The 26,912-nt window shown below is 41.0% G+C and overlaps 1 protein-coding gene across 1 annotated transcript; it reads left to right on the forward strand.

The window, feature by feature from the left end:
• Positions 1-1,031: 1,031 nt before the first annotated feature.
• Positions 1,032-26,523, forward strand: TMEM47 (transmembrane protein 47). Its single transcript, XM_068423655.1, has 3 exons — positions 1,032-1,475; positions 14,914-15,054; positions 22,837-26,523. Exons 1-3 carry the CDS (start codon positions 1,250-1,252, stop codon positions 23,013-23,015), a joined length of 546 nt encoding a protein of 181 aa, XP_068279756.1. The 5' UTR covers positions 1,032-1,249; the 3' UTR covers positions 23,016-26,523.
• The last annotated feature ends 389 nt before the right edge of the window (positions 26,524-26,912 follow it).

Here is a 26,912-nt window from a genome sequence, read left to right on the forward strand (position 1 = left end):
TTGATTTCTCTCTTCCCATTTTATAGTTCTGCCTCAAATGTAAGTAGCAGCATTCACTTTCAAACCTGCGGGTTGAATCTTCCTCCTTTTTAATAATCCTTAATGGACACTATCTTCGTGTCTGTGTGTTTCTGTCTCACGAGGAAGAGCTGCTTTAGACAGTGAATTACACTAGTACCCATGTTTCATAACTAACCAAAACATTTGCCCTTGACACTCAGCACCTTAACGCTAATTAAGGAAAATAAACAGAGATGAAATGAAAACCGGGCAAAGTACTCATCTTCCTCAAGATTTAATTTGGGATCAGAAACGCTGCTGACAGGAGAGGGAAGCGGGAACTGCGAGTACGTCCGTGTACGAACAGTGACACGCTGCATTACATTATTTTTTAAACCTTCCACTAATAATTCGCGATTTAAAGGTCACTTCAGAAAAGGCACCAAGGTCAGACACCGCTAATCCTGCACCCGAGGCGGCCTTTCCTTTCTCCCGGTTCCTCGCCCGTAGCAGCGCGTTAACGCGGGGCTGGCAGCGGGGGCGGTGGGGCCGGGGTTGCCCAGCCCCCTCAGCCTCCCACGGCACGGCCCGGCCGGGACACCCATCGCTTCCACGCGTGCCGCTTGGCCACACGCGCAGGGTTACGGCGCGCACGGTCACGGCTCCGTCGGGCAGGCCAGTGCTCCCTCCCGGCCTTCCCCCCCCGGCGCGGCCGATGAAGGCAGCGGGGCCGGGGGCGGAGGAGGCCGCTCGGGGGCGGCGGGGCGGGCCGGGAAGCGGGGCGAGCGGGTCCCAGCGCCGCCTGCGGCCGGGGGGAAAGTTCCCCAAACTTCCCCGTTCCCAAAACGGCGGGGCGGAGCGCAGCGGGCCCAGCAGGGGCCGCGCCCCCTCCCCGCTCCCGCTCCCCGCGCACACGGCGCGGCGCCCCCCGACCCTTCCCCGGCAGAGCGCGAGCCGGGCCGTGCTTGGCTCCGCCGCGGCCGCCACCTCCCCCGGCAGGGGCGGGCAAGGGGAGGAGCGCGTCGGGCCGGGCCGGGCGGCGCCGGGGAGACTAGGGGGAGCTGCTGCACCTGATACACCGGGGCGGGAGCGGCGCTGCCCGCCGCCTGCGGAAGCCTCTCCCCGCCGTTAGTCAGCGCTGGTCTCGCTGCTTTTCCCTCCGCCCGCCCCTTCTGCGCCGACCTGGGCTTTTGCTCCTATTCCCCTCGGGGCCGGCAGCAGGGCGTCCTCCTCCTTCCTCCCGGGCCCCATGGCTTCATCTGGCAGCGGCATGGAGGAGGTGCGCGTCTCGGTGCTGACCCCGCTGAAGCTGGTGGGGCTGGTGTGCATCTTCCTGGCGCTGTGCCTGGACCTGGGAGCCGTGCTGAGCCCCGCCTGGGTGACAGCGGACCACCAGTACTACCTGTCCCTCTGGGAGTCCTGCCGCAAGCCCGGCAACTTGGACAGCTGGCTCTGCGAGTCGACGCTGCACAGCGGTGAGATACGGCTGCCGCGGGGCTCGCCCCGGCCCCCTCCCGGCTCCGGTCCCCCCCGCCGCCGGCACCCCGACGCGCAGCCGCCCTCCGCCTGGCCCTTGCCCCGGCCTTCCTTCGGCCCTTTCTGCCTTCCCCCCCGCCTCGGCCGCCTTCCGCTCGCCCGGCCGCGCACGGGGTGCTGAGACTTACTCCCTCCCGCCCGCCCCGTGCCCTGGCTGCCCTGCCAGCATCCCCTGAGCCGCCTCTCCTTCACTTTTGTCTCCTCCGGGACCATGTCCTAGCCCCTTACCGGGGCTAGTCGCCCCCGGACCGAACCAGTGTCCAGGGCTCTGCCCCGCCATCCCCCGCTCCCCCTCCGGGCTCCTCGCCTCGCTCGCTGCCGCCGCTGCTCCCGACCGGCTCCCCGCTCCGGCCGCCGCTGGGAAAAGTCCCCGCCACCTTTGTCCTCCCGCCCTCCGCACCCCTCCTGTTCTCGAGCCGCTCCGTCCTGCATACTCATCCTCCTCCCTGCCTCTCCGGTCCCGGCGCTTGCCCTCCCCGCTGCCGGTCTCCCCTCCCCGGGCTGCGCCGCCCCGACCCCGCTTCTCCCTGGCTTGCGGGTTGGGGCAAAGGCGGCGGTGGGCTCTGTAAATGGTGTGTGCTGGAGGGGGAGCCGTGCTCGGCTTGTCCCTCTGCCCGCGTGGTGGTCAGGGGTGCAGGAGAGATGTGAGGTTGGCTTCTGTGAGCGAAAGGGGTGACTGATTCCGTATCTGCCTTTGAGTTTTCACAAAGATCCCGAGTTTGGACTAGTTTTGATTAATTTTCTGTGTGGCAGTTGTTCTCATACAATGGGAAGCTGTTGAGGATCAAGGATCTTAGAATTCGCCCTCTCCGCCCCCATCCCCGAAGTCACTAGTCTTGGAAAGTTGGGGCTGCCTAACCAAACCCGCTTGTTATTTTGTCCCGAGTGAGGAGGTCTGGGCTCTGGTTCTCTCTCTGTCTCCCTGAGTGTGCTTGTGTGTGTCTTTCTCTAGCAAGTACGGATCTCCCCATCCTTTGCCTTCTTGCCACACTCCCTGTTCTGATTCCTTGGTGCTCATTCGTTCTTCAGCTTTCTAGGTCTTTGGTCATAGATTTTTTTTTTTTTTAAATGTCATTTCATTGTTGTGAAATGTACTTAAAAATGGATTGTGAATGATATAAACAAGCTGCCTGTTGAATATTTTTCAGTAAATTCTTTTGTAGTACCATAATTGTTTAGGTTTTCATGGATTGTTTTATTTACTTTATGCCTAATAGCAACTTCTGGAGTCTCAATAGAAACATTGACAAATGAAGCCAGCCTCTTTCCCCCCCTCCCCGCCCCCGTTTTCATCCCCATCCCTGTCCTCAACACACACACATGATTTGCGTTGCTAAATCATCCATTTGGATTGCTCTGCTCTCCGGTTGGATAAATCATGCAGGGACAAGATGTTTGTTTTGGGAAAGCAGGCAAGGGGCTGACTGTAGATGCTTTCCTTTTACCTCGCTTCTCTGAAATTCTTGTATAGGTTCTGGGAAATAACCGATCTCTGGTGGAGTAGAAATTTCACAGGTTCCTTTGCTGCTGTGCTTATTTTTTTCTGTCATTGTGTGGAGTGATATTTGAGGGTTTGAATGTTGTTTGGGGTTTTGTTTTAAATCACATAGTACCAAAATTAATTGTAAAGAAATGTTGGTTTCAGTCAGTTACTGGGGTATCTGCACAAACTTTGCAGAGCTTTCTTTTCCTTCCCCAGGATAAATGGAAATTTATGTAGGAATGTCAGCTTCTACGTGTCTCCTTAGCAACGTGAATCCTTTGCCCCTTCTCCCTGTCTCCTGAAATAGTATCCCCTTGATTGCAGAAAGACTTTTCAGATGGCTTGAATGAGAGCCTGCTTCAAATCCCCCCCCACCTCCACATGCACTTTGTTGGGCTCCCCCCTCAATCCATCTCCCTGCCGCGCATGCGTGTGTACACGCACAAAAGTGGGATATTAAGAAAGCAGGACAGCTTATGGAACAGCATAAAAGGACAATAATCTCTCTTGTTGCTTTATTGGTCACCTTTCTGTTTATGGGAAGGTGGAAGATGAATGGATGAGGATGGATAGAAATTAAATGTAGTTTCATTGGATGCTATGTGCTGAAAATTTGCCCTCTCCTGGTGCTCTCTTCTACCCGGTGCAAAAATTCCTGCCTGTCCAGTTTTATTCAAATTCCTTGAATGAGTTTTACTCATTTTCCTTAGATACTTTCCAGTATAGTGGAGCCAGATTTCACAAGCTACTGGGGAATAAGTGCATGATTGTTTTATTTGAGGTGACTGGAATAAACCCTTCATTTTCCTCGTGTTTAGCACACAATGCTGCACTCTGAGGAGACCTGAAATACGAGAAACTGTACTGTTCTGCCTTTGCCTTCTGCTAATGTGTTACAATTCCCATTAAAGACAATGGGAAGGTTCCCAGTAAGTTCACCAAGTTGGACTGGGCTCACGTTTGAGACCATTTTGTGTGCTTGCCTTGATATTTTAAGTGCATTTTCCTCCTACATCAACAATCTAGCAAGCGGTATGTTTTGGAGATGGTGCAGAGCTCCCACAGGGAAAGCTCTTTTAGTTTAATACCAGTGCAAGCAGCTTTGTAGCAGGCTAGCTGTGAAAAGCAGTAGTACACACAGGAAAAAGGCATCTTCACCCATGGTTTTAAGAGATTTACTTCATCATCCTTTGAAGGAGAGCACCTCAAGTGGCACCATCAAGGGCAAGCTCATGCTAGCAGCTGTTAAAGCATATTCAAAGTTTAATTAAACCTTTGTTGTAATTAGATGCAGGACCCCTGACTGCTATCAAAAGGGCAACTTAGTAGTGGAGAGCAGAAGGAAATGTACAGAGCATGATTACATTGGCTGTTATAGCAGAAAATAATCCTTTTCGTTTTTCCTTCAGCGTTGCTAGTGCTTGGAGTATGTGTTCTCGCATTCATTCATTCACTATTTTGCGGGCGCTTTTTTACAGCTTGGAAGCAATCCTTTGTTCTCATACTGCTTTTAAAGTTGTATCAGTGCTTCACAATATTGCTGGTTCAAGTATGTAAAATGGTGAGTGAAATTAATTTTTAGAAATCTGAAGATTATAAAATATCTCAATTTTATTTTCTTCTTTTTGAGTCTTTAGGGTCTATGTAAATCACCTGTTCATTTTTTTTCATGTAATTGCAGGAGCTGGAAAGGTGTTCTTGCATATCCCTCGTCTCCCTCTTCCCTTGGTGAAATTCTAAAATTCCCACTAATAGCAACTTCAGCAGCTGAAAAACTAACAAAGTTGCCTGTATGGAAAGCTTCTTGATAAAATCTTGAGATCCAGCAATGCTGCTTTACAGTTTCACCAGCTGTCTGGGCATAAAATTATTTTCCATGATCAAAGCTTAACTTGGCTAATGCACAAGTTGTCTTTAAGTCAGCTGCATTTTAAACTCATGTGTTAAACTAAAAAAAAACCCAAAACAAACCTTACAGGGTTTGGAGTGTTCCTTTGGTGTCGCTAAACAAAATTTTTTTTAGACCTCGTTTGAAATGGATTATGTCTAATTTGTGATGGTTCATTTGCAGATTTATCTGGCTTAAGAGTTATATACGAATATTTATTTCTATCACAGCATCTGCCTAAAATTAAATGCATCTTATGTACAACTGCATGGTATGTCTGTACCTGTACAGGTAGTTGTCTTCTTCATGCAGAATTAATAACAGTAAATTTGAATTTATGCAATAGACTTCAGCCATTATAGTTGTTTAACTCAAAGATATTCAGATATGATGTGGAAGACATAAATGGTTCCATAGAATGTGATCTGCAGGTAGTATTTTGGCTTCAATACATGTATATGCTATTCATAGAAAACAATGGCTCCTTCACAGCATTTCAGTTTATTGTGAAAATAGCGTATATAAAAATACATTTGAATGGTTTCATACTGGTTAACTGTATTCATTCTGGTTTATGAGGAACATATGACTTTGTTGCTTCTCAACCTGTATAATTGTTTATGCAATGTTCAGTTTTCTATAAGATCATTATACTCTAAGAACTATCCATGTATGTATTAAAGACAAACCAATCTCAAGGAAATAAGTGTACAGAGTCTCTGTACACGTTTAAACTTTGTGGTGAACAAACCATAAAGGTGAGCTTAATTTACAGCATAGTGCAGTAAAACAACTTGAGTCTAGTTTTATGCTTATAATTCTGTTCTAATTTGTCCTTAAAATAAATAATAATAATTTGTCCTTAAAATAGGCTGCTCATGTGGTAGCACTTGCAGGGGTTTAACCTTAATTATACATAAGATGCAGATATCTGAATTAACATGGCTCAGTAGGTTTGGATGGTATCTGCTTGTTTTGAATCTAAGGAGTTGTTCCAACAGGAAATTGCTAGCTCAAAACCAGCTTCCTCATGAGGAGATCTGGATCATTGATCAGAGTTACGTTGACACATATTTGTAAAAAGCTCAGCAAGGCTGATAGTTTGCTGTAAAATAACATAAGAACAACAAATGTAATTTTATTAATCTTACAGTGTAAGGAGGAATTAATAAATATTCCTTCTAGTTTTGAAAACTGTAGTCTGTAAAAAGCCATGCTACTTCAAACTCACCCTCTAAGACCCTGAGCAAGCTAACCTAACTTTGAAGTTGAGTCTGACTTGGAGATTGGCCCTGCTTTCCATGGGGAGCTGGACTAGATGACCTCCAGAGGTCCCTCCCAGCCTAAATTCTTCCGTGATTCTATGATGACTAATGCTCTGTTTATGCCTGATGTCTACCTGGCTCCTTCAGTGTGTTCAAAATGCCTTGAATTTGTTAACAACCCCTCACGGTAGCACCAGACAGAGTATTTTAAGGTATGCTCCCTCTTTTGCAAATGGGAGTTATTTTAGCCTCACACTTCCCAAGGGCATGCTCTGTGGGAGCAGCAGATCTAAGAGGCCTGTTCAGGAGACTTCTAGCCTTAGTGCATTATTGTTACTGCTGTTGTTCATTTTAATTTTAAAATCAGTACTGTATCCTGTTGCTTTAAGTCTTGTTTATTTAATAAAAGTCTTGCACCAGTAAGTTAAAAGATGTTCCTTGTGTTAGGGATAATATAAGTGGTTTAAATATTTGATGAGATTTTATATTTAGAATCATGTAGAGAGTAACCTTGCCTCTGTTACTGCTGTGTGGCCAAAGATGACCATATAAGAGTCAAGGTAACAAGCAGGGGAGGGGGAGGGTAAAGTCTGTCCAGCTGTATTGCTTTATGTGTTTTTCACTCATTCTGGTTCTGTAATATAAAGGGAATCATTTTGATGGGAAATACTCTTTGAGCTATTTTAAATGCTAATTGTTTTTCATGAGGAACAGTGGAATGAGTTTTGAAAATTGCAAAAGGTTGCCAGTTTGCTTGAAGAACATTGGTAACTGTGGGAAAGAATTACATTCCTTTTACAATGTGAAGCATGCTTCCTCCTTCTGCAGATTGCTAAAGTGTAGTAGTATGTATGGAAGAGGACAGAAAAGGTGAGCTTTTCTTGAAAAGCTTGTATAACACATCTCCCACACTTCTCTCCTAATGACATAATACTAAGATTTCCAAGTTTTGTGAGGTTCTTGGAGTAGCGGGTGTTTACATTTTGTTTTCTTTATTGAATGAATGAGTATCCAATAATTAAATTGGCATAGTAGTGAGCTAATCTCAGAAGAATGCCATGTATCCAATGGAAGAAATGCCTGAGTACGTGCTGTACTGTTCTGTGAATGAATTATAAATTACATGATTTTCTGTAATGCTGTGCTTCTCTTGAAGTCCTCTGTTGGCAAAAGTAATGTGCAATGCATGTTGCCTTTAAATAACAAAGATCTATATAATGGCAGCACCTAACTCTCTATTTGAAGATGCACTTCATTTAAAGGATTTTACTCCGTGATTTTAGAAATACTGGCGAGCCATGGCTCAGAGAGCAGCTGTGCAACCCCCCCTCGAAATGCATAGATTTTGTATATATAAGGAATGTAAGCTTTAATCTTCAGGAGAGATGTGTGTCAGTGGGCAGATGAGCAAGCACCTGCTATGTTTCAAGTTGCTCATATATCTGTAACCCCCTCAGGCATTAGACCATCTTGTTGCCTTGCAAAGTCTCTCTCCTTTGCACAACAGCAGAGTTGCTTACCATATTTTTATTGCTTTTGTTGTTCAGTCTGATCTCCTGTAGAGGTGGGAGATAAAACTTACAGTGGTGTTGAAGCACACCCAAGTCCAGCAATCTCAGGACCACACATGGTCTGATGAGCATGGCAGCTGAAACGGGGGCATCAGGCAGAATAATGCAGTCCATATCTTGTGCTGGACTGCTGCAGAGACCATCCTGAGAAACTAAGACTGTTTCAGCTTTGTGTGCTGCTGACTTCTCTGGGAACCGTATTGTCCCCCGCATGCTCAGTGGTGTCTTCAGGTGTAAGACAGGGGAGCTCTGCTTGCCATGGAAAGGTGAGTGGAGTCTGCACCATGGCTGCCGAATGAGTTCCCTGACCTAGCAAGCACGTCCTTCCCAGGCTGAGGAGGGTAGGTGGTAGAGCACCTACTGCCTGGAGCGTCCTGCCAGCGGGCTGTTATCTTGCCTGGAATGGAGCCAGACTCAGATTTCCCTCTTATCACGGTTATCTTGCTGCGGAGAAAAGGAAAGCGATAGGAGGAGCCTGAGCGAGAGGGATGGAACTCTGTATGTGACTGCTAAGTACTTTTTCCTCAATGCTGAGAGCGCTCTGGGTCTGTGCTGCCTTATGGAAACGCTCAGGCCTTTTTGTGGAAAGGTGCACAAGCAGCGCCAGAAAGTCAGAAGGGACCAGTTAGGTAAGAGGCACTTCAAAGGAAGTCTTGGGTTCGGATTCCCTTGTGCCTGTGTGTTCACAGACCCCGCAGATCTGATGTTTATCTTTTTCCAGCCTGGGTCTAGCAGACGGAAGAGGAGAACAGTTTCATCTACCCTACTGGATAAGAAATTCTTCTGGGAAATGGGAGAAGAGGTCCAAGTCTGGAGCCGGAGCTGGGAAGCAAAGACTTCGCAGTTTTCTGAGAAGTCCTCTATCCCCTGGTATATTGCAGCTAAGGAGGCGCCTCCCTTTCCTCCTTCATTAGTCAGCTGCCTTCGTTAGCTGTTAGCATTCTGTGTCTTGGCAAGACGCAGGCATACCCAGGTTTTCCCCAGTTAGCTGTTTTTGGACATGTCACTGTGCTTGTTCTCTTTTTCTTTGACTGGCTCTAGATGACTCTCCACTCGGTGTCAGGAACACTAAATCATCCTATAAGCGTCTTGTACAGTAAATGGAAAGTGACTGATGCCATATGAGGAGCCTCTGAATTATCCTTAGGATACACTTATGGATTTTGGCACCCAGCGTAAAATGCTGAAAATTCTGCTTGGGTGTTGTCAAAATCCTGGTGAATTAGAGCTATGAGAAAGCCTCACTGTTAAGCCCACCTGTTTTGTGCAAGACTCAGTTTATTGAGGGCTTTGTCCCGTGTGCTACTGGGTGTGTGTGAAGACCGATTTCTTAGGGAATAGCTCAGTACATAAATCTCCTGTTGAAGAAGCAGCGGAAAATTGTTTTGTCTCTTCTATGAACAGCTTCTTTTTAACATATCTGTGACCTCACTTAGTTACTTCATGTGTTCAAATTCATGGCTTTCAGAAGAAAGCCTTGGTGTAGAGTGTTCGAGTTCTGTCTTAAGGAAATTATACATTCAGCCGCAGCTGGCTGCGTCCCACAGCTCTGGTAATGCTTTTCAAGTGTCTTAAGTGACCTGAGAATCTGTACACGCGAGTCATTTTCATACTTTAGAAAAATCTTACTCTCAATCCATAAAATAACAAGAAAATGTGAAAGCCAGAGTGTGTCTGTGGAGCAGCTAGCAATAATAAGCATAATATACAAACTGACAATGAGCAGAAAATATTTATTTATTGTGATTTTTGTACAAGGCTCCACTGTGGAAGGCTGTGGCTAGAGCAGCTTGCTGGAGGTTAGGTTTGGATCCTGCCAGCAAGTGCTTCTCTCTGCAGTGTGCAGAACTGTATGCTACAGAGTCTCAAAAGACTGTACTTGTGGTGCCGACAGTACAAGAGTGGAGGAGTAACTTCTAGACACTGGGCTTCCCAGCTTTAGCCCATATTCCCTTCATCCAGAGCAGAATTCATCTGAGCAGCTCCTTAAAAAAAAATAATTTTGAATCAGGTGAGGTTCCAAAGGACTGACTTCACTGTGGAATAATTTTATGTGAGAACTTAATGGTGATTGCAGTACTTACTTTACCTCAGTATTTCCACCCAATTCAATGGAGTTTGGCCTTCCACAGAAGTCTGTACATCTGATCATGCTGAAGAAAGAGAAAATTGTACTCATTGTGCAACAAATCTACTTCTGGAGACTGCTGCGTTCTACCTTTGTGTTTTTACATAATAGCTACACTTATTAAACTTTCCTTGACTGTTTGGTAGCTAAGTTGATGAGTGTTTATAAACTTAGAAATAGTTCTTAATATGAAGCAATCAGGAATATCTCTAGCTATCTTATTTATCTTAGTTGATTGTTATGACATTTAGTGGGTTATATTTAATTTCTTATGTGTGGGTGCCTCAACTTTCTATGCTTTACTTGACACGTTCTTTCAAATTCATTATTCTTGAATTTAAATGCTATATTACAGTTTCTAAGAATATTGGCTGAGGGCAGGTACGTGATAAGTGGAAGCTTTGCAATGAGTTGGAAAAACTTCCCTAAAAGTGTTATTCTGTTTTGTTTCTTACCAAGGTTTTGTTTAGTGCTAGAAGGTCAGTCATTACCTTCATCATGTAACAGCTGCGTGCATTTTCTTAGTTCAGCCTCTGTGAGAGGACTCAGTGGAGAACCATTGTATGAAAGAAAGGAATACTTGTTTTTTAAGGGAAATTCAGTTCACTTGCATTACATGAAAGAGCCATATACACAGTCTTTCACATATTCCACAATATGTTTTTATGTCCACTTCTTTTACTGTAGAATACTATGTAGATAAAATATTTAATTTTGGGGGAACTTGCTGAAAACATTAAATCTATGACAATGCTAGTCTTTTGCAATGCTCTTGTGTTAACATATGACCTATTTATTAAAATAAACATTTCAGAACTTTCAGATGTTTTCTTCTTCTTTTATGGCTTTTGCTGATTTTATCCTAGTACTGAGGTATTATTTTGCTTCAAGAAATAGAGCAGATAGATCTGCTCTTAATTAAAAATGAATATACAGCTTAAAGCCTTAGGTAATTTCATTTGGGGGGAAGAAAGGAGGAGAGTCGCACATTTCAATGTGCAATTAACATTGTGGTTCCATATCATTAGGAAACGGGCAGAATTTCCAAAGAGCAATGAGACCAAGCTGTCCTTTCAAAAAGGCACTGATTTATGTATGAGGAATTAACTGAAAAGAAATATTATCATCATGGTTTGGGGGTTTGTTTATTTTTTTACTGAAGATGGTAATTTTGGTAAAATTTACACCATATATATTTTGATAATGTGTTAAGTACCTAGGTTCATATTTGTATATATTTCCAAATATTGAAATCCACATCCCTAAACTAATAAGCAGATTGTTATAATAAAAATTATGCAAACACTATCGTAGCTGTCAGAACTGCAATATACGTTTCCCATGGTTATAGACATTGTGATGTTTCTTGTGCAGTACAAAAACACATTTGGATTTTCAGACCTAAAAATATTATACATTAAGCGAGGCTTTTCTTAAGAAATCTGTCTTGAGTTAGTTAATGATTGTCAAAATGTATTAATTCTAGTTGTCTGAATGGGATAGGTGGCATTATCAGTGTAATTCTTCACATGTTGCTAAGATCATGAACACTGAAAAAAATCTGAAGTTATGCTTTCTGTTGACTCTACAGTTATAAACCAACAAAGCAACTTAATTTGGGCATGACTGTGAGACGACAGGGCTTTTTAAAATATAAAAGTTTATTAAGATTTGTGCGAGTGTGATTTTACTAGTTCCTAACATTTTTCTTAGGTGGTGGATGCGTAGTGTAAATAAACTGTAGTGATGTACAGTGAAAAATACTGATGTGCATTCTTAAAGTGTAACCAAATTGTACTTTGAATCCAGGAAACCAATAACGAACGTCTATAAGGTCCCATTTTGCTCATGTTTATGCATGTTTCTACCTCTGTGAGAATAAGCAGTTTCACTGAACTGCCGAGGCTCCTGAACTGAGTATGGTAACTTATTTGCAAGATTGGTGCATGCCTAGAAATGGTACAAGCATATTTTGGATACTCTAAAGTAGGCTTATGATGTTTATGTTCTGTGTACCAGTAACACTATGTAACAGAGCAATCTGCTGTTCACATCTTGGTGCTGTGTGTTATAAATCACTCCTGGGTAGGCTGAGGAAAACTACAGATTTTTATTGTGGAAAACTGTTTCCCATATGTGGTTACATTGTTGTAGCTATCTAACTTACAGGGTGTCCTTCCTTCAGAGGGAGTGATTCAGTGTTCTTTGGATGTTTCTTTTCTTTTGTATGAAGTCCAGTGGCCTGGATTTTTTCTTAAAAAATATTGCTGTTAAGTAGAAGGCCCGTGCACAAGGTTTTTCTTCCTTAATCCATCATAAGCTTTATTTTGTCACCAGATCAAATGGCTTTCAGAACTGAAAGTTAAGGTTTTTCTAAGATGACGAGGAGATTTAAACAGGTAGTTCACATGGTAAGCAATATAGGAAAATTCAGTCCAGTATTCTTTGTACACTAATGTATGACCTTCATGATGTTCTTTAAACCAGAATCCCTCTCAGCTGCAGCTCGAGGTAAAGGCTGGTAGCATTGTATGCTCCTGTGAATGGAGGCTGGAGCTAAAATAAAGAGACAACTCCAGACATCATGTCCCAGAGCACAACCTTCAATACCTGATTTTCAGCTAGTAGTGAGGAACATTAAGAGCTTTGGTTTTGTTCTGCTGTCAACATCATAGGTTCTCTTACTCAATAAATTAGTTTTGTTTAACTAAGTTCTTTCTTAGTTGGGAGTGTAGCTGTCTTCCAACACTGATTTGTTCTTTTACCTCCCATGTCAGCATGATAGTAATGTAGTTTGTTTATTTTTTAACCTTTCCAAAATCCATAGATATATCTGTCCTAGAAGTTAAAACTATGTTCTAACCCCACGCTTATATCATCTTTGCCTTAGTTATTTTCACTTGTTTGGTGGTCTTGCCGATGTGGTTTTGGAAAGCAATAGGATACTCAACTTTTTTTTCCATTTAGTTGCTACTGCAATGTTGCACATCTTTTGTTTCCATTAGACTGTGGCATCTGATCAATGCAAAGATAACATTTAATATTTTATTATTTGTAGTGGCTTTCAAAAAATCTTAGTTTCTGAGTTTTCTCATCTGGCCCTTTGATTTATTTAATCAATTTTGTATGGCTTTTAACTGTGGGGCAATATGGATTTATGTGTCTAGTCTTTGTATCTGTATAATTTTCTAGTGCAAGGATTCTTTTCATGTTGTTCCAAAGTGGTCCATTCTGTTTATTTATTTCTGAATTTTATATCTGTAATGCACTCTGATATTCGAAGAATACTGTCTAAATCATCAGTACGCTAACCACTTGGTGTTTCTGAAGGATCATGTCAACATTAAAAACCACTCTTCATAACATTCCCATCCATAACTAAAATTGTGTTTCCATCACAATAATAGTAAAACAGTGAGACACACAGCAACCTGACATTAGAGATCGCATGCTGAAGGTAGAATGAGAGATTGTTCCCAGCCTTGGGTTTTGGTCCAGTAAGAAAACAAGGAGTAAAAGAGCTTGGAAGGTTGAGTACTTAGTAATTACAGTATTAGTAAACAATATGTGTGCATTTCTAAAAAGAATGAAAATAAATGTGTATACTTGCACAAACACGTGTTTAAAATAACTTTCTTTTTAGCAATGCTTTTATAGCTCTTTTATTCACTTTCTTCTTTGAATATCCTTCATCCTTTTTCATATAATATATGAAGGCTTTTTGGTGATAATAGCTTAGCTGACAGCCTTCCATTCCCAAACCCCACAGCTGCACTGTTGGTATCTTCAGCAGATTAGATCCCTCTTGAAACTGGATGTATTGTTTTATAAAACACTGAAGTTTGCTCTTTTCAAAAAGAGAATGTGGATTTTTGTTGTTGTTCTTATAAATTTATTTTGGAAGCAATTGATCTTATTTTCTTTGAACTATGTAATACATTCAGAGATTTTATTCTGAATGTCATATGAGTGCTAGCATTTTCAAATTAATGAGAGATGCATTGAATACATAGGTCCTTTTCCCACAAGCTGATGTTATATCATCTCCCTTGAACTACTAAATAGTAGTGATAAACAGTAAATAATGATCTTATTCTTTTTCTTGATGCCTGTTATTGGAGACAGACAAGGTCTTACATAGTCTTTTGCAAGGAGAGACAGCACAAAGCCCATGCCTTTCTAAAATTCTACAGAAGCATTTAAGTTAGATCTTGGATGTTGTGTAGACCCATGACGGCCATCAGCTTGCAAGTGGATTTTGTTTTATGTGATTTAAGAGTGCAAGGATGTTGTTTGTAACTGCATTCATTATATATGAAAATAACTAGAAAATACACTGGCCCAAATCCAGAATTTGCTTTTGGGGGAAGAAAAGAAAAACTGACACTTTAGGGTAATTGATGTTTTAAAATGGACTTCAGATTTGACTCTGTGTCTCATGATCATTACTGCCTTTATAAGGGCTTAACGTCTGCCCTTTTTTTTAGTGTTGAATTTTTTTTTTTTTTAATTCCTTTGAGCATCTCCTTCCTTTACCTTGATTTTGTTATTCATACTATGTGGCCTTGGTACTTCCCAAGTGACAGGTCTAGATGAGGATCCTCCATGCATTTCCCTTCCTATGTCACCCTAATCAGCTCAAGGAGATGTTTGACTTTCACTCTCCTCTGTGAGAAAGTTACGACAGATTGGGGGTCAGCTAACACACGCTAGTGAATCCTGACCCAGCCTCAATTTCTCATTCTAAATTGGACAAAAGCCAGGGGGGCAAATTATTCAGCCTTACTCGAGCCAAAATCCCAACGAGGCCAACAAAGCCTTGAAAAAGCATGGGAGGTTGCAGCAGTTTGCTCCTGAGTTGCATCTGCTGTATAAAGGTGTTTCACTAATTAGGAGAAAAGAAATCCAAAGCATGGTTGTTTATTTACCCGAGCCTTGGTGCAGGCTTTGTGTCTCTCATATTCTGCTGATTCTGTCAAGCCTATGGGCTTGTTTTACTGAAATTGTATTATTATTTTTTTCTCCTCTCTTTTTCCCCCTAGACTGGCAGATAGCTACTCTTGCTTTGCTGTTGGGTGGTGCTGCCATCATTCTAATAGCTTTCCTGGTTGGGCTGATCTCTATCTGCGTGGGATCTCGGAGGCGGTTCTACAGACCAGTTGCAGTCATGCTTTTTGCCGCAGGTAAGCGGGTTACCGGCACCATTATGAAAATTTCATGAGAGCAGCCTCACTTTTGTGAAGGAAGAGGTGCCTTGTTCTGCATACTAATTCAGAGGCATTTGGTTTACTCCTGTTTTAACTCCAATGAGGTTTTTCAGGAGACCAGTTCCGCACGGAATGAATTGTTTTTGCAGTTGCACTATTATTGGTTCATAAACAATTATTTATTTGCATTATATTTACTGTTTTGTGAAGTATATGCAGCAGGGACAACTACAGAGGATAAATCTCAAAGTACCATTTTTAGTCTGTGACTTTGTGCTGCTTGATTTCCCCATTTTTATTATTCACGCAAAGCCATTTCTGTTATTTTAATGTTCTTCCTTTTACAATTTTAAAACAGGAAAATTAATACTCAGATGTGAACCCTTGAAGCCCTACGTGTGAAAATAAATAGGATTATGTTGCAAAGTGTTTATATATGCCCCTGTGCCAGGAGAAATTAATTTCATTGTGTCAGCTTCCTTACTTAGTTATTAATTTAACAAGCTGTCACAGTGCAGTCCCTGTTTGGTTTTAAAAATATGAAAATGGAACAGTTTATATAGACTATCACAAAATCTTAAGGGAGACCTATGAATCTGCATTGTCCGTATGACTGGTCCAGTGAGGGATAATTACAATATCAGATCGTCTCCTTTTGTACATTCTGGTGCTTTGGGCCTTAGTCAGCAGGGATGTTTCTGCTGCTTCTGAGATTCACCAAGCATGGTTTGCCTTCATCCTGTCACTCATATCTGCATTGGAGCCAGCAGCTTAAGCCCCTTCTGATAGCCCATAATGAAGAGGATGACAGAACCTAGTCTTTGGGAGGTATTAAAAAAAACCACTTACAAGGATATGGAAAGATAAGAGCGCAGAATTTGCAGGGTGTTCAGGCATGAAACAAAGCTCCGTGGAAGGCTCCTGCTGCCCCCTGCTGTTAACGACACCTTGATTGAGCCGCAAGAGCTTTAAGGTGCTCTTTTATTTGCTCAAGAGATATTGGTAGGTTATATTTCATTTGCTTTTAGGAAATTAATGCAACCCAGCATCAGATTTCCTGAGTGGAAATCATATCTTTTTGTTCTGTGTGTTGCGTTGCTTGCTTGGTTGAATGAATAAAGTCACTAGTGCCTTTATTTTAAAATTTAGTATTAATTCTGAGATTATGAAGCATGCTGGGCAGTTAGCTTTGAAGGAAATGGGATTATTGATTTTCTGTAGTGGTTTCTTATTTGGATTTTGACTTAATTTCTCATAACATGGTGTAGTAACCTAGTGATACACTGCCTATCTTGCCATATTGCTCATTTAGTATATAGTTAAATTTGTACTGAAAAAAAAAAAAAAGCAAAACAAAAAAATTTCCCAAATCCTGCTGTTTGGCTTAAAGCTTTGTTTTCCTCTGCATAAAATTAGTTCTAGTCTTTACTTCAAAAGTTGAGGGGGAAGGGAGGTTTAATGCTTACTTGCATCAAAAAAGGAAAATACATTGGTGCTTTAGCTCATGAGCAGCGTTGACCTGAAGCATATAAGAACAGAGGTGATGAGGCCAAGAGAGCCTGCCCCATTCTTCATTATCTGGCAAATCTGAGGAGAATCCTTTTGGGATTTGATGCTGAAATTGTTAGTGTCATTTCTGACAGATATTATCTTTGTCAGCTGTTTTTAGAGGTGAATATGGACTGGCATATCTTGAAAGAATTATGGAAATAGTCCCCCGCTGAAGAGGGGAAAGTTAAGATTGCAGCACAGTGGGGTTTGTGCCTTATGCAACTGTCCATGGATTCAAACCTTCGCCTGTGGATTTCACAGAAGATCTTTGAGGATAAACCCTGCCCCGACCTGTGAATCTGCTGACAAGACCAAATATTCTGTATGACTCTGGTTAGGGGTCTACAGCTGCAAGAACATGGGATGAATTGTGCAGAAACATTTAATGATCCATGTGGGTGTCAAGTAGAAAACATCACTGTGTGGGAGAAAGGACAAAATGAAAAAGTGGTTTCCAGGCACTTTAGAGTCTGAATAGTTAGCTCCAGGCATTTTTTTCTAGTTTTGATTTATTTTTATTTACTTCTCTTTTTTCTCAGCTTCAGGTTTCAGTTAGCAACTCTGTAGGTAAGGAAGAAGATTGACTGATGAGGACTGGAAGACATGAGAAAGCAAAGGCACACAAAAATAGTTCAACCTAGATGCTGAGAATAAGCCAGCAAGCGATCAACAGATGTGACTGTGTTTAAAAATACATACTGTCAGCTCTGTGTTATGGGGGGAGGAACAGTAATACCTCAGGTAATGGAAAAACTTGGAGCATACAGAGAAGCAGTTGCAGGATATTCTTGCATGGAGCCACCTTGGCTCATACAGCTTTTCCCAGCATTTTTGCTTTAGTAGAGGTCACTAGCTTACATACTTGCTGGGGTGTCTTAGTGGCCAAACTGGCCCTGAAAGCTGCATCCTTAAAGTACAAGTACTCCGTGTAGGAGTCTTGTGATATGGTTACCAGATAACTGAGTGCTGACCGAGTCTTAATTAAAGAGTAGAAAGAGAAAGTGTAATGGTTGAAAGTCCATAAAAGCAAACAAAAAAGGTAATTTAAAAGATGTTTGCCTTCTGGGGCTGTGTTTTAGGAATGTTTAGAAGAATAACCTGTTGAGGTTAGTAAGCTTTTGGCACATTTCACAGGATGCTTTTACATGTAAGCTGGGGAAACAGTGGCTAAGTGAAAGTATTCTAGGTGAGAGAGTAAAAAAAAAGATGGCAGATCATATTTGGAGAATACTTAGAGGACGTATCTGTCCATTCTGACAGAGTGTCAGAGCACAGTCCAGCTGGATTGCATCCTGAGTTGCGTGCTATTACATATTTTCATAATGATGTGGAAGGTACAATAAAAGTCTACATGTCAAATTTTACAGTGAAGCTAGAAAAAATTGCAGATACACTGGAGGACAGAATTTGATTTTGAGAAATTGATAGAATGGTCTGAAAAAGTAGGACTGACTTCAGTAGGATGTAGTGCAAGTTGCTACAGGGTGGCAAAAAGAGTCAGCATCGAAGAAATATTGATAGGAAAGATACTCTGTAGGTCACAGAATGGTTGAGGTTGGAAGGGACCTCTGGTGATCTTCTAGTCCAGCCTCCTGGTAAAGCAGGTTCACCTAGAACACGTTGCACAGGGTTGAGTCCGGGCGGGTTTTGAATATCTCCAGAGAAGGAGACTCCACAACCACCCTGGGCAGCCTGTTCCAGTGCTCTGTCACCCTCAAAGTAAAGAAGTTTTTCCTCATATTCATTGGTTGTGTAGTCCAACCTTCTTGTTGATGCAGGACAATCGCTAACACTAGGTCAATCAGCTGCAGCGTTCTCTGAACCAGTCTTGAAGAACTCCAAGGATAAAGATTCCACAACCTCTCCAAACATATTGTCCTGGTGCCATACTGCTGTCCTTATGATATTTTTTTCTTTCCCGATGTCCATCCTGAGGTCGCTGAAACTGAGATTTGGGTCCATTGCCATTATCTTAGGTTGCCTGGCACTACAAAGAAAGATTTTTTTTCTGTCATCGTTGCAGCTACATTTTCAGGTAACTGTAGGCTGGTTTGAAATTGCTCCTTAGCCGCCTCTTCGTGGGTCTAAATATAGCTCCCTCATCCGCCTCTTAAGGATGATTTGCTCCAGGATTCTGATTATCTTGGCAGCTGTCTGGACCCTTCTCCTTAATTGGTGAATCCACATTTACTACTGATTGCCGCTTTGTTTTGCATGTGCTTGGAGGTGGACTCCGAGAGGATGTACTCCATAATGTTTCCAGGGATTGATTTGAGGCTGGCTAGCCTGTAAATCTGTGGATTTTTCACTTCTAGCCTTTTTAAAGATGAACACAACATTAACCTTTTCCCAGTCATCTGAATATCTCCTGATCACTGTGATTTTTCATAGATGATAGAGGGCTCATGATCACATTGGCCAACTCTTTCGTCACCTTTAGGTCAGTCCCATTTGTTTCCATTGATACGGATGCAACTCTTAAGTCATCCCTAAGTTGTTCCTGCACTGCTAACACCCTCCCAAACCATGTCACTTAGAGGTTTTGGAGAAAGCGTCACTGTGCGTCATCTGTCACTAGACTGGCTTTCCTGTCCATCATTGTATTAATGTTTTCTCAACTTCATTTTGCAACTAATGCACCTGTGGAAATTCTTCTTTGTTACCCTTTTTTGCCATTTCCTCGCTTAATGTTAGGCTCCAGCTGGGCTTCAAACTTCCTGTTTTTTTTATCTAAGTATCAAAACAGTGCTTTTATACTCCCCTCTCAATGTCTGTCCTTGTTTCCTGCTCTTGTGTGCCCTTTTCTTGCACATTCATTGAGAAACTCCTTGTTTGGCCAGCTGGGCCTCCTGCTGAAATTCCTGGTCTTCGTGTGTAGCAGGGTGGTCTGTTCTTGAGCTAGCAATATTTTAAAAATCGGTATGGATCCCCTTTCTCTTCATGCTGCTTCCCAATTAATTGCACAGGTTGTATTAAGTACAAAGAACTTCCTAGGCAGCAGCTGTGTGTGTGTTAATCTTTGAAACTGCAACACCCATTGGTTATTAATGAAGTGCTTTGCTCATGTGAATGAGCAGAAGGAATGGTGTAGAGAACAGAAATACAGAACTTAACTAGCCAGCATCACCATTTTCATAAATATAGAGCAATTAGAAAGCCAAATTGAAAGGGGTTTTGGACAGCAAAACTGTTCTAGTCAAACATTTGAACAGGGAAAAAAAGGTGATATTTTTCTCATTTTAAAGTGTTTGTTGTGATTTTTGCGTGCTTAATATGATGAGTACATATAATTGCATATATTTCACGTAAATGGAGCAAAACTAGTATTCTGTTCTTGTGCAATTGTCTTGCAAGCATCATAGTGCTAGTCATAAAAATGGGTCTAAACTTAAAGTGAATAGTCTAGTTTGAGATGACTAGTCTTTTGAGTAGCATTTTGAAGTGGAATTTTTTTTTAATATTTCTTTTGCAGCCTTTTTTTTCTACAGGAAAAGACTAGCGCTTCTGAAGAAAGGTAGTACATACACTTCCCACAAGCAAGTCAACACAGGATGGAGTTCCTTCAAATTCATCAAAAGCAGATCAGTAGTTGCAAGCTTTGGTTTTACCATCTTTTTGGGTCATACTAGTTATTTTTCATAACTTCACTAACTGTTGTTTCTAGCCTACACAGGTCCCTTCCCACTCTACAGGGAGCAACAATGACAGGAGGCAAAAACAGTGCAAAGCAACAGCAGCGTTAAGCAGTGTGGCTGTTGCCGCTGGCCAGTAGCTGCCAGCACTTTGATTTTTTCAGTAGTGTGGCTGGACCAGTAGTAGCAAAAGCAGAAGCCATCACTATAAAAATGTTGTGGGTGTTGCTCCTTTAGCAATGTGTTCCTCTTCCAACAGAATCACTTTTGTTTTGTTTTGACAAGTCCAATCTGTAGATTAAAATTCAGCATACTTCATATGTTGGATCCAGGGAAGGTGGAGAGCTTCCTTGATTGGAACTTGACACACACACACACCAGAGCAATTCCTGTATTGACTCAGCAGAGATGCTGCGGCCCTAGTTTGGGAAGCCACTCAAGAACTTATATCTGTTCATCTTAGGAAATCCTTTTTGACTTTGAATGGTCTTAAAGATGTGTCTGAAAGCTGAGCATATGTTCAGGTATTTTTAGGTGTAATGATGCTCTCATTATACAGAATTGGAATGCATAATCTTTTCATAAGAGTAGGTGCTTCCCCTAGTGTACCCTGTCAAAATTTCTCCAGTGTTGTGCAGTATTTTGTGAGCTGGCAGACAAAAATTATATTAAAGTGGAATAACACAAAATAACACTTCAGTAACTTTAGGATTAAAATAATTCTGTGGATTTTGGTATCCACAACAGAAAATCCACTATCCAAACGCTCTTCAGATTGCCAGTCTCAAGTAAGCGTCCAAAGACTAGTCTGTAGGCTAAGTTGAGGGGACGGGCAGGGAAGACATTTCCAATGAGTGTTTTGTAAAGTGTTCTCACCAAGAGTGTGTAGTGAACATTGGAAATCATTTCCTCATACCAGTCCCCATCCAGGGGACAGAAGAGCATTAGTCTCCAGGGCTAATGAAAGGTGACAGTTTGACAACGTTAAAGAGTGGATGTGAGACTGAAAAGGCAAATGACAGATTTTCAGTGTGTGAAGTGTTCAAGCAGTGGGAGAATATAGTTAACATTATTTTCCTGTAATTTCTCAGTGTAGTTTTGGAAGGGCTTCTGTAGTCCAAAGTAGTCTTCCTTTCTGTTATCCACTGATATTTTCTATTGGCGCTGGCTTTATAACAATTCTCTGAATAGTGCTTGTTCTCCTTACAATACCTAATAAATTGTAAAAAATGACCCAGTCAATGTTAAAGAAAGTAGTTGTTATGGCATTACATTGCATACCATTGAACTTTCATCAGAGTATGTCTCAGCCATGCAAATACTTAAGCCTGTGCTTAACTGCATGGATGTGCCCATCCTGACTGCAGTCAGAGGCTGGGGTGGCTTGCAGAGGCAGTCATGTGCTGAAGTCTTCAAAAATTTCTAGTGTTAAATGCTTGAAGGGAGCATTACGATAGGGCAGTATAAAAAAGGATGTTTTGTATGTTCCTGTGATGTTTAGTCTTTTGTGGGTGGCAGAACTAGAGGCCTGAAGAATCACTACATCATACAGCTTGTTCTTGTCTTCGAACTAAGTGTGATTTCCGCCTGCTTCCTCTGGAAACTGCTGTCCCAATTTTCTGTTAACAGTATGCCTGAATTTAAAAGAGAATGGATGCCGATGAAACTGAAATCTTCTTGTGAAAATTGGGTTTCTTCATCTGTGTATTTTCCTTTTCAGGTCACTATATGTGGGGGTTTTTTTATGTAACACAATAATTAACAGGTTTGCTGGATTCCACTGCAGACATGTGGATCAGGCTGCAGGAGATCTGGCTCTCAGAGACAGTGCTGTAGAAAGTAATGATTTTAAAGCTTTTCGCTGCCTTGGATTTGGCCTCTCTTATTAGCTTTTTTTTCATCATGAAGCATTTCTGATCCACCCCCTAAATTTGTAATACAAGACAATGTTTTGCTAGTTGGAAGTTTAGTGACTGATCAAACTTTATAGATTCCTTGGTATTCTGTGTGACAATATAATTAATTCTGATTACAGTACACAGTAATGCATATGAAATACATAATTCACTGAGTCTCTACTGAACATGAATATGTATCATCTACTACAATGAATTATTTCTAGGCTAAGTAAATTATTTTATTCTGAGCTATATTTCATAATGGTCATTTATTCCTGCTTCTCGTTTTGACTTATTTATAATAGCTATAGAACAAGTGTTTTTAGTTTTGTTATTATGGCAGGAATAATAGCTGCAAATTAAGATAAAAAGGAGAAACAGAAAAGAATTGGGAAAAGATTGCTTTCACTGTTTATTTCTTGGACAGCTGAAGGGATCATCATCATACCATAGCAATAACATTTGTTCATCAACAAAGGGATATGGAAGAACTATTCTCTGTTCTCTGGATTAAATGAAGGTGATTTTTTTTTTTTTCAAAAAGAACAGTACTTACAAGCTAAAAATTCACCAAGAGCATTTTAAATGTGAATTTCAGTTATGTGATGTTTTCCTTGTTTTATGGAAATGAATTAAGGCTTCTTCTGACATGTGTTTTTTTTTTTTTCCTCTTTCAGTTGTTCTTCAGGTGTGCAGCTTAGTCCTTTACCCAATCAAGTTCATCGAAACGGTCAGCTTGAAAATATACCATGAGTTCAACTGGGGCTATGGCCTGGCTTGGGGTGCAACTATATTTTCATTTGGGGGTGCCATTCTTTATTGCCTGAACCCTAAGAACTATGAAGACTATTACTAGAATCATTTAATGAAAAGAAAAATAACAAAAGGATTACCCAATCTTTTCTAACTCAGTTTTTTTAGAACACTTGTGGAGCACCAAACAGTCTGCTCTGTTGATAAAATAGCCTTTGCCTTTTGGGTATGAACACTGTAACCAGCTTTTACAACCATTTGAAAGAACTGCAAACACTAGGATTGCTGATCTTACATAGGCAGATGCTGCAAGCTGCTGATACATAAGCTTCATTTTTCCTGACAGCAAGCAAAAGAATCTACATGACAGCGATCTTTGTGAGAAAACTAGTTGGAATGAGAATACAATGCCAGCGTCTGCTATTGCCTTCAGGGGAGCAGCTGGTATAGGCTCCATTTAGAAGTTTCCCTGTATCGTAGAGGATTCAAATGTCTGATAAGCGGGCAGTGGCATCTTGTACAATAGGCTGTGTTGGCCCCTTGTTGTTTGCTCAGAAAAGCTCTTAAGGAATTAGTTGCAAGTGACTGTGTTGAGGGCAGTGAATGTAACTGGTTAATGACTTGTCTAATATCTGCATTCAAGAGTCTTCTGGGAGAATAATTAAAAAACAAACAAAAAAAAACAAACCAAGCCATCAACCACACAGGATTTCATGAATTGGTAATCGACATCACCGTGCCAGCTGTAGCAGATTGTTGAAGGAAGTCCAAACCCAGAGACATGTGCTTCTGACTGTGTAGTTGGAAGTTGTCTCAGCTCTGAGTATTTTGCTGGGAGAGTGGAGATAAGGGGAAGTAGAAAAAGACCTCATCTGTCCTTGAGGCATCTAAAATGCATGAATGAATTGCAGTTGTCCTAAGTACCCCTTTAACTTCATGAAAAGAATGCATATGGAACAAATTCAGTTATATTTTTGAAAAGTATTTGTTAATATAAATGAACATATATAATACAAATATAAATGCAGAGGGAGAGAGATGATTTGTCTTGAAATTGTAATATGAGCTGTGATGCAGTGGTTAAAATACTAACTTTGTACACATTCTTGAGAGTCTTGGATTGGCGCCCCCAATTTTGGCTGCTGTTACAAAATAAACATAAAATGGTTTGTCTTCTGTATATGCTTTTGTACAGACTCTGTGTTATGGGCAATGCTTAAAAGTTCACAACAAGTTAAGGTAGAACTGGACGAAATAACTACTTGCTATTCTATGTGTAATCTCGTACTTACTAAAAATTGTTTTCTAAGGCTGTCACAAAGAAAAAACTGCCATTTTTTTAAAATCTAGTAAGGTCGTGAGTGTCTCTGATCTTCAAGAATACAGCTGAGACTCCATCATGTCCATATTAAAACATTAGCACTGCAGGAAGTAATCTCTTGTTTTTTAAAAGCTGAGTTTATAGTGGACCGGCTGATGATTATGTACATCTAATTACTTCTTGCTTAGTATGTTTCCCACTTAAAACATCCAGAGACTCTACATATCAAATGAAACCCAAGATAAAATAAGGACAACTTTTACATTAATTTAATCCGCATCACTTTTATTTTTCTTTACAATTTACTTATTTGGATATTTTCAATTAATTATGAACATATTTTTATACAATTCTAATCTTTGATAATAACTATTTTTTTTAATGGAGAAATTTAAAATATATTCTGTGTGGGCCTCTGCAAAAGCAGATATGCTGGGCTTGCACATCCACCTCTATACAAATGGTTTTGCTGGTTCCATGGAAGACTGCTGATATACTCAACGTTAAGACCACATCTACAGTGTTAATGCTTGTGCCACCATTGCAATGACCGTGGAATCACAGGGCTGCCTGTGGGAGGTTGTCGTGAAAGTATTGCTGACGTACGGGGGTGGTTTATAAAACTCTGGGGCTCTCTGGAGTTAAATCTTTACTACCATGGCAGAGTATTCTGTATCAGCAGTCTTTCCAGGACCAGTGGTGATTAATTAGATTAGACAGAGCAAAATGATAGCTTGACTTGGAAGGGATTGTATGGCAGTGCCTGGAGAACAAAAAGAATGGGAGGAAAAATTATGTCTACTTGTTTCACAGGCGCCAGAGAGCATTTGTAACTGCTTTTTTCCTAAGGCTGACTTAAGGCGGATATTCAGTATATAGTTGACTCTGTACCTTTCTGAACAGCTGTGTAGTTCTGCTTTTATTTAGCAGCATGGAGAACATTGTAGTTTGGCATGGGAATTAGGTTAATGTAGAGAAACCCACTGTGAGAAGATTCTGTACCTTTCTAGAACGGTGGTTTGGTGCTGATGTTGTGCGGCACTTTGCCTGTGCTGACAAGAAGGTACAGTGCTGAACCCATACCACATCCACTAATTTATCAAGTAATTTTTCTTCATGTACAGTTTGAGCGAAAACAACTGTCAGGCCTAAGGCATATGCAAATTAATGGCATGAGCTCTGAAAGTCACCTGGCTCTTTATATGAAAGATGTTCAGGCAAAAAATCTACAAATGTGAATGCCTAAAGACAAGGTTCTTCATTCATATTTGAGTCAGACATCTGATTTTCAGTCTCAACACCTGCTTTTCATCTTGAAGATAATGCAATCTATTAGGACACACCTCTCAAACTCCTCAGGTCCTTTGTGTTTGGGCATCTAGTATATGAGTTTAGGTACCGACCTTTAGCTTATGTTGGTACTGTCCTTTCTTTTGTTTCCCCCTTACCATTGCTACTTCTGGCAGGCATTCTGTTTCTCAGCACTGAACTAAAGTAATACAACATTATGCTGATTTCTTTTCTAGCCACAAAAAAGATACATGTCTGTGTCTTGAGTGTATGTATGACAAATGAATAATTTTGTATGTTGTGCTTGTGTCATGCAACCAGTATTTCAGTTGTTTGGCTTTATCTCACTGGCAGGATGATTCTCTCACACAACAAATCCATTGTTTTTCTTCCATATGTATGAATAAATATATATATAGCAAACTTGCAAGCAGGGCTAGTTATTTGTATTTTTTAAGCTTAGAGTGTACTGTCCGGTGCTGACAAGTACCTAGCACCTCTTCTGGATTTCTTGCACAACTTCGTTTAGCTTTTGTAAATTTTAAAAACAAATATAGAGAGACCTATGTGTTTGAAATATAAATGATATATATGGATTAGCATGTAACTGTATATTATTAAACATGCAATGAACTGACTGGTAAGTGAAGTCTAATCTTATGGCTAGCAATGTAATTTATTCAGACTGTATTTTTGTACAGAGCAGTGCACACTAACCTGTTGCCTCTGTGTCCTCTATAATGCCTAAAACTGTGCCTAGAAATTTCATTTCTGTCTTTAAAGGGAAAAAAAAAAAAAAGGCAACTAAATGCTTCATGTTGTTGATGGTTTTTCTAATGTTGTTCTTTATTTATTTTTGAGAAGTGTATGGTATGTTTATTAAATGAATCCATCAAAATACGGTTTATTTTAAATGGTCATTGTTAGCAGGGAAAGACACTTTTTTTTTTATCAAGACTTTTAAGTTTGCAGTTTTAATACCATTTCTGCATTTCACATGTTTTGTAGCTTACATAAAGTTATATGTGAAAAAGTAACTGAAATAAAAAAAATTGTTACACTAACCAAATGTGCCTGTTTTGCTCCAAGTGGAATATATATGTATGCAGCTGGAACTGGCCTGGTTTTCTGTTGGGTGGGCTGAGAAGGAACACTCTGCTTAGGCTAATGAATATGCCTGGTATTCAGTTACCATACTAAAGGAGTCTTATCAAAATATACGAGGCAGGGGCGGAGCGGGAGGGGTGGGGAGAGGGAGAGATGCAGGATCTTGCTGGTGTAACCCCTCCATCGCACCTGGCCGTAGAATAAATAGCACAGGGTGGGTGTCTGGGTGTCACACAGCCCATAATGCCTTTATAAAAATGCAATTATTGTAACATCAGAAAA

This window comes from Nyctibius grandis, chromosome 2 (genome assembly GCF_013368605.1).
Source record: "Nyctibius grandis isolate bNycGra1 chromosome 2, bNycGra1.pri, whole genome shotgun sequence".
Taxonomy (NCBI): domain Eukaryota; kingdom Metazoa; phylum Chordata; class Aves; order Nyctibiiformes; family Nyctibiidae; genus Nyctibius; species Nyctibius grandis.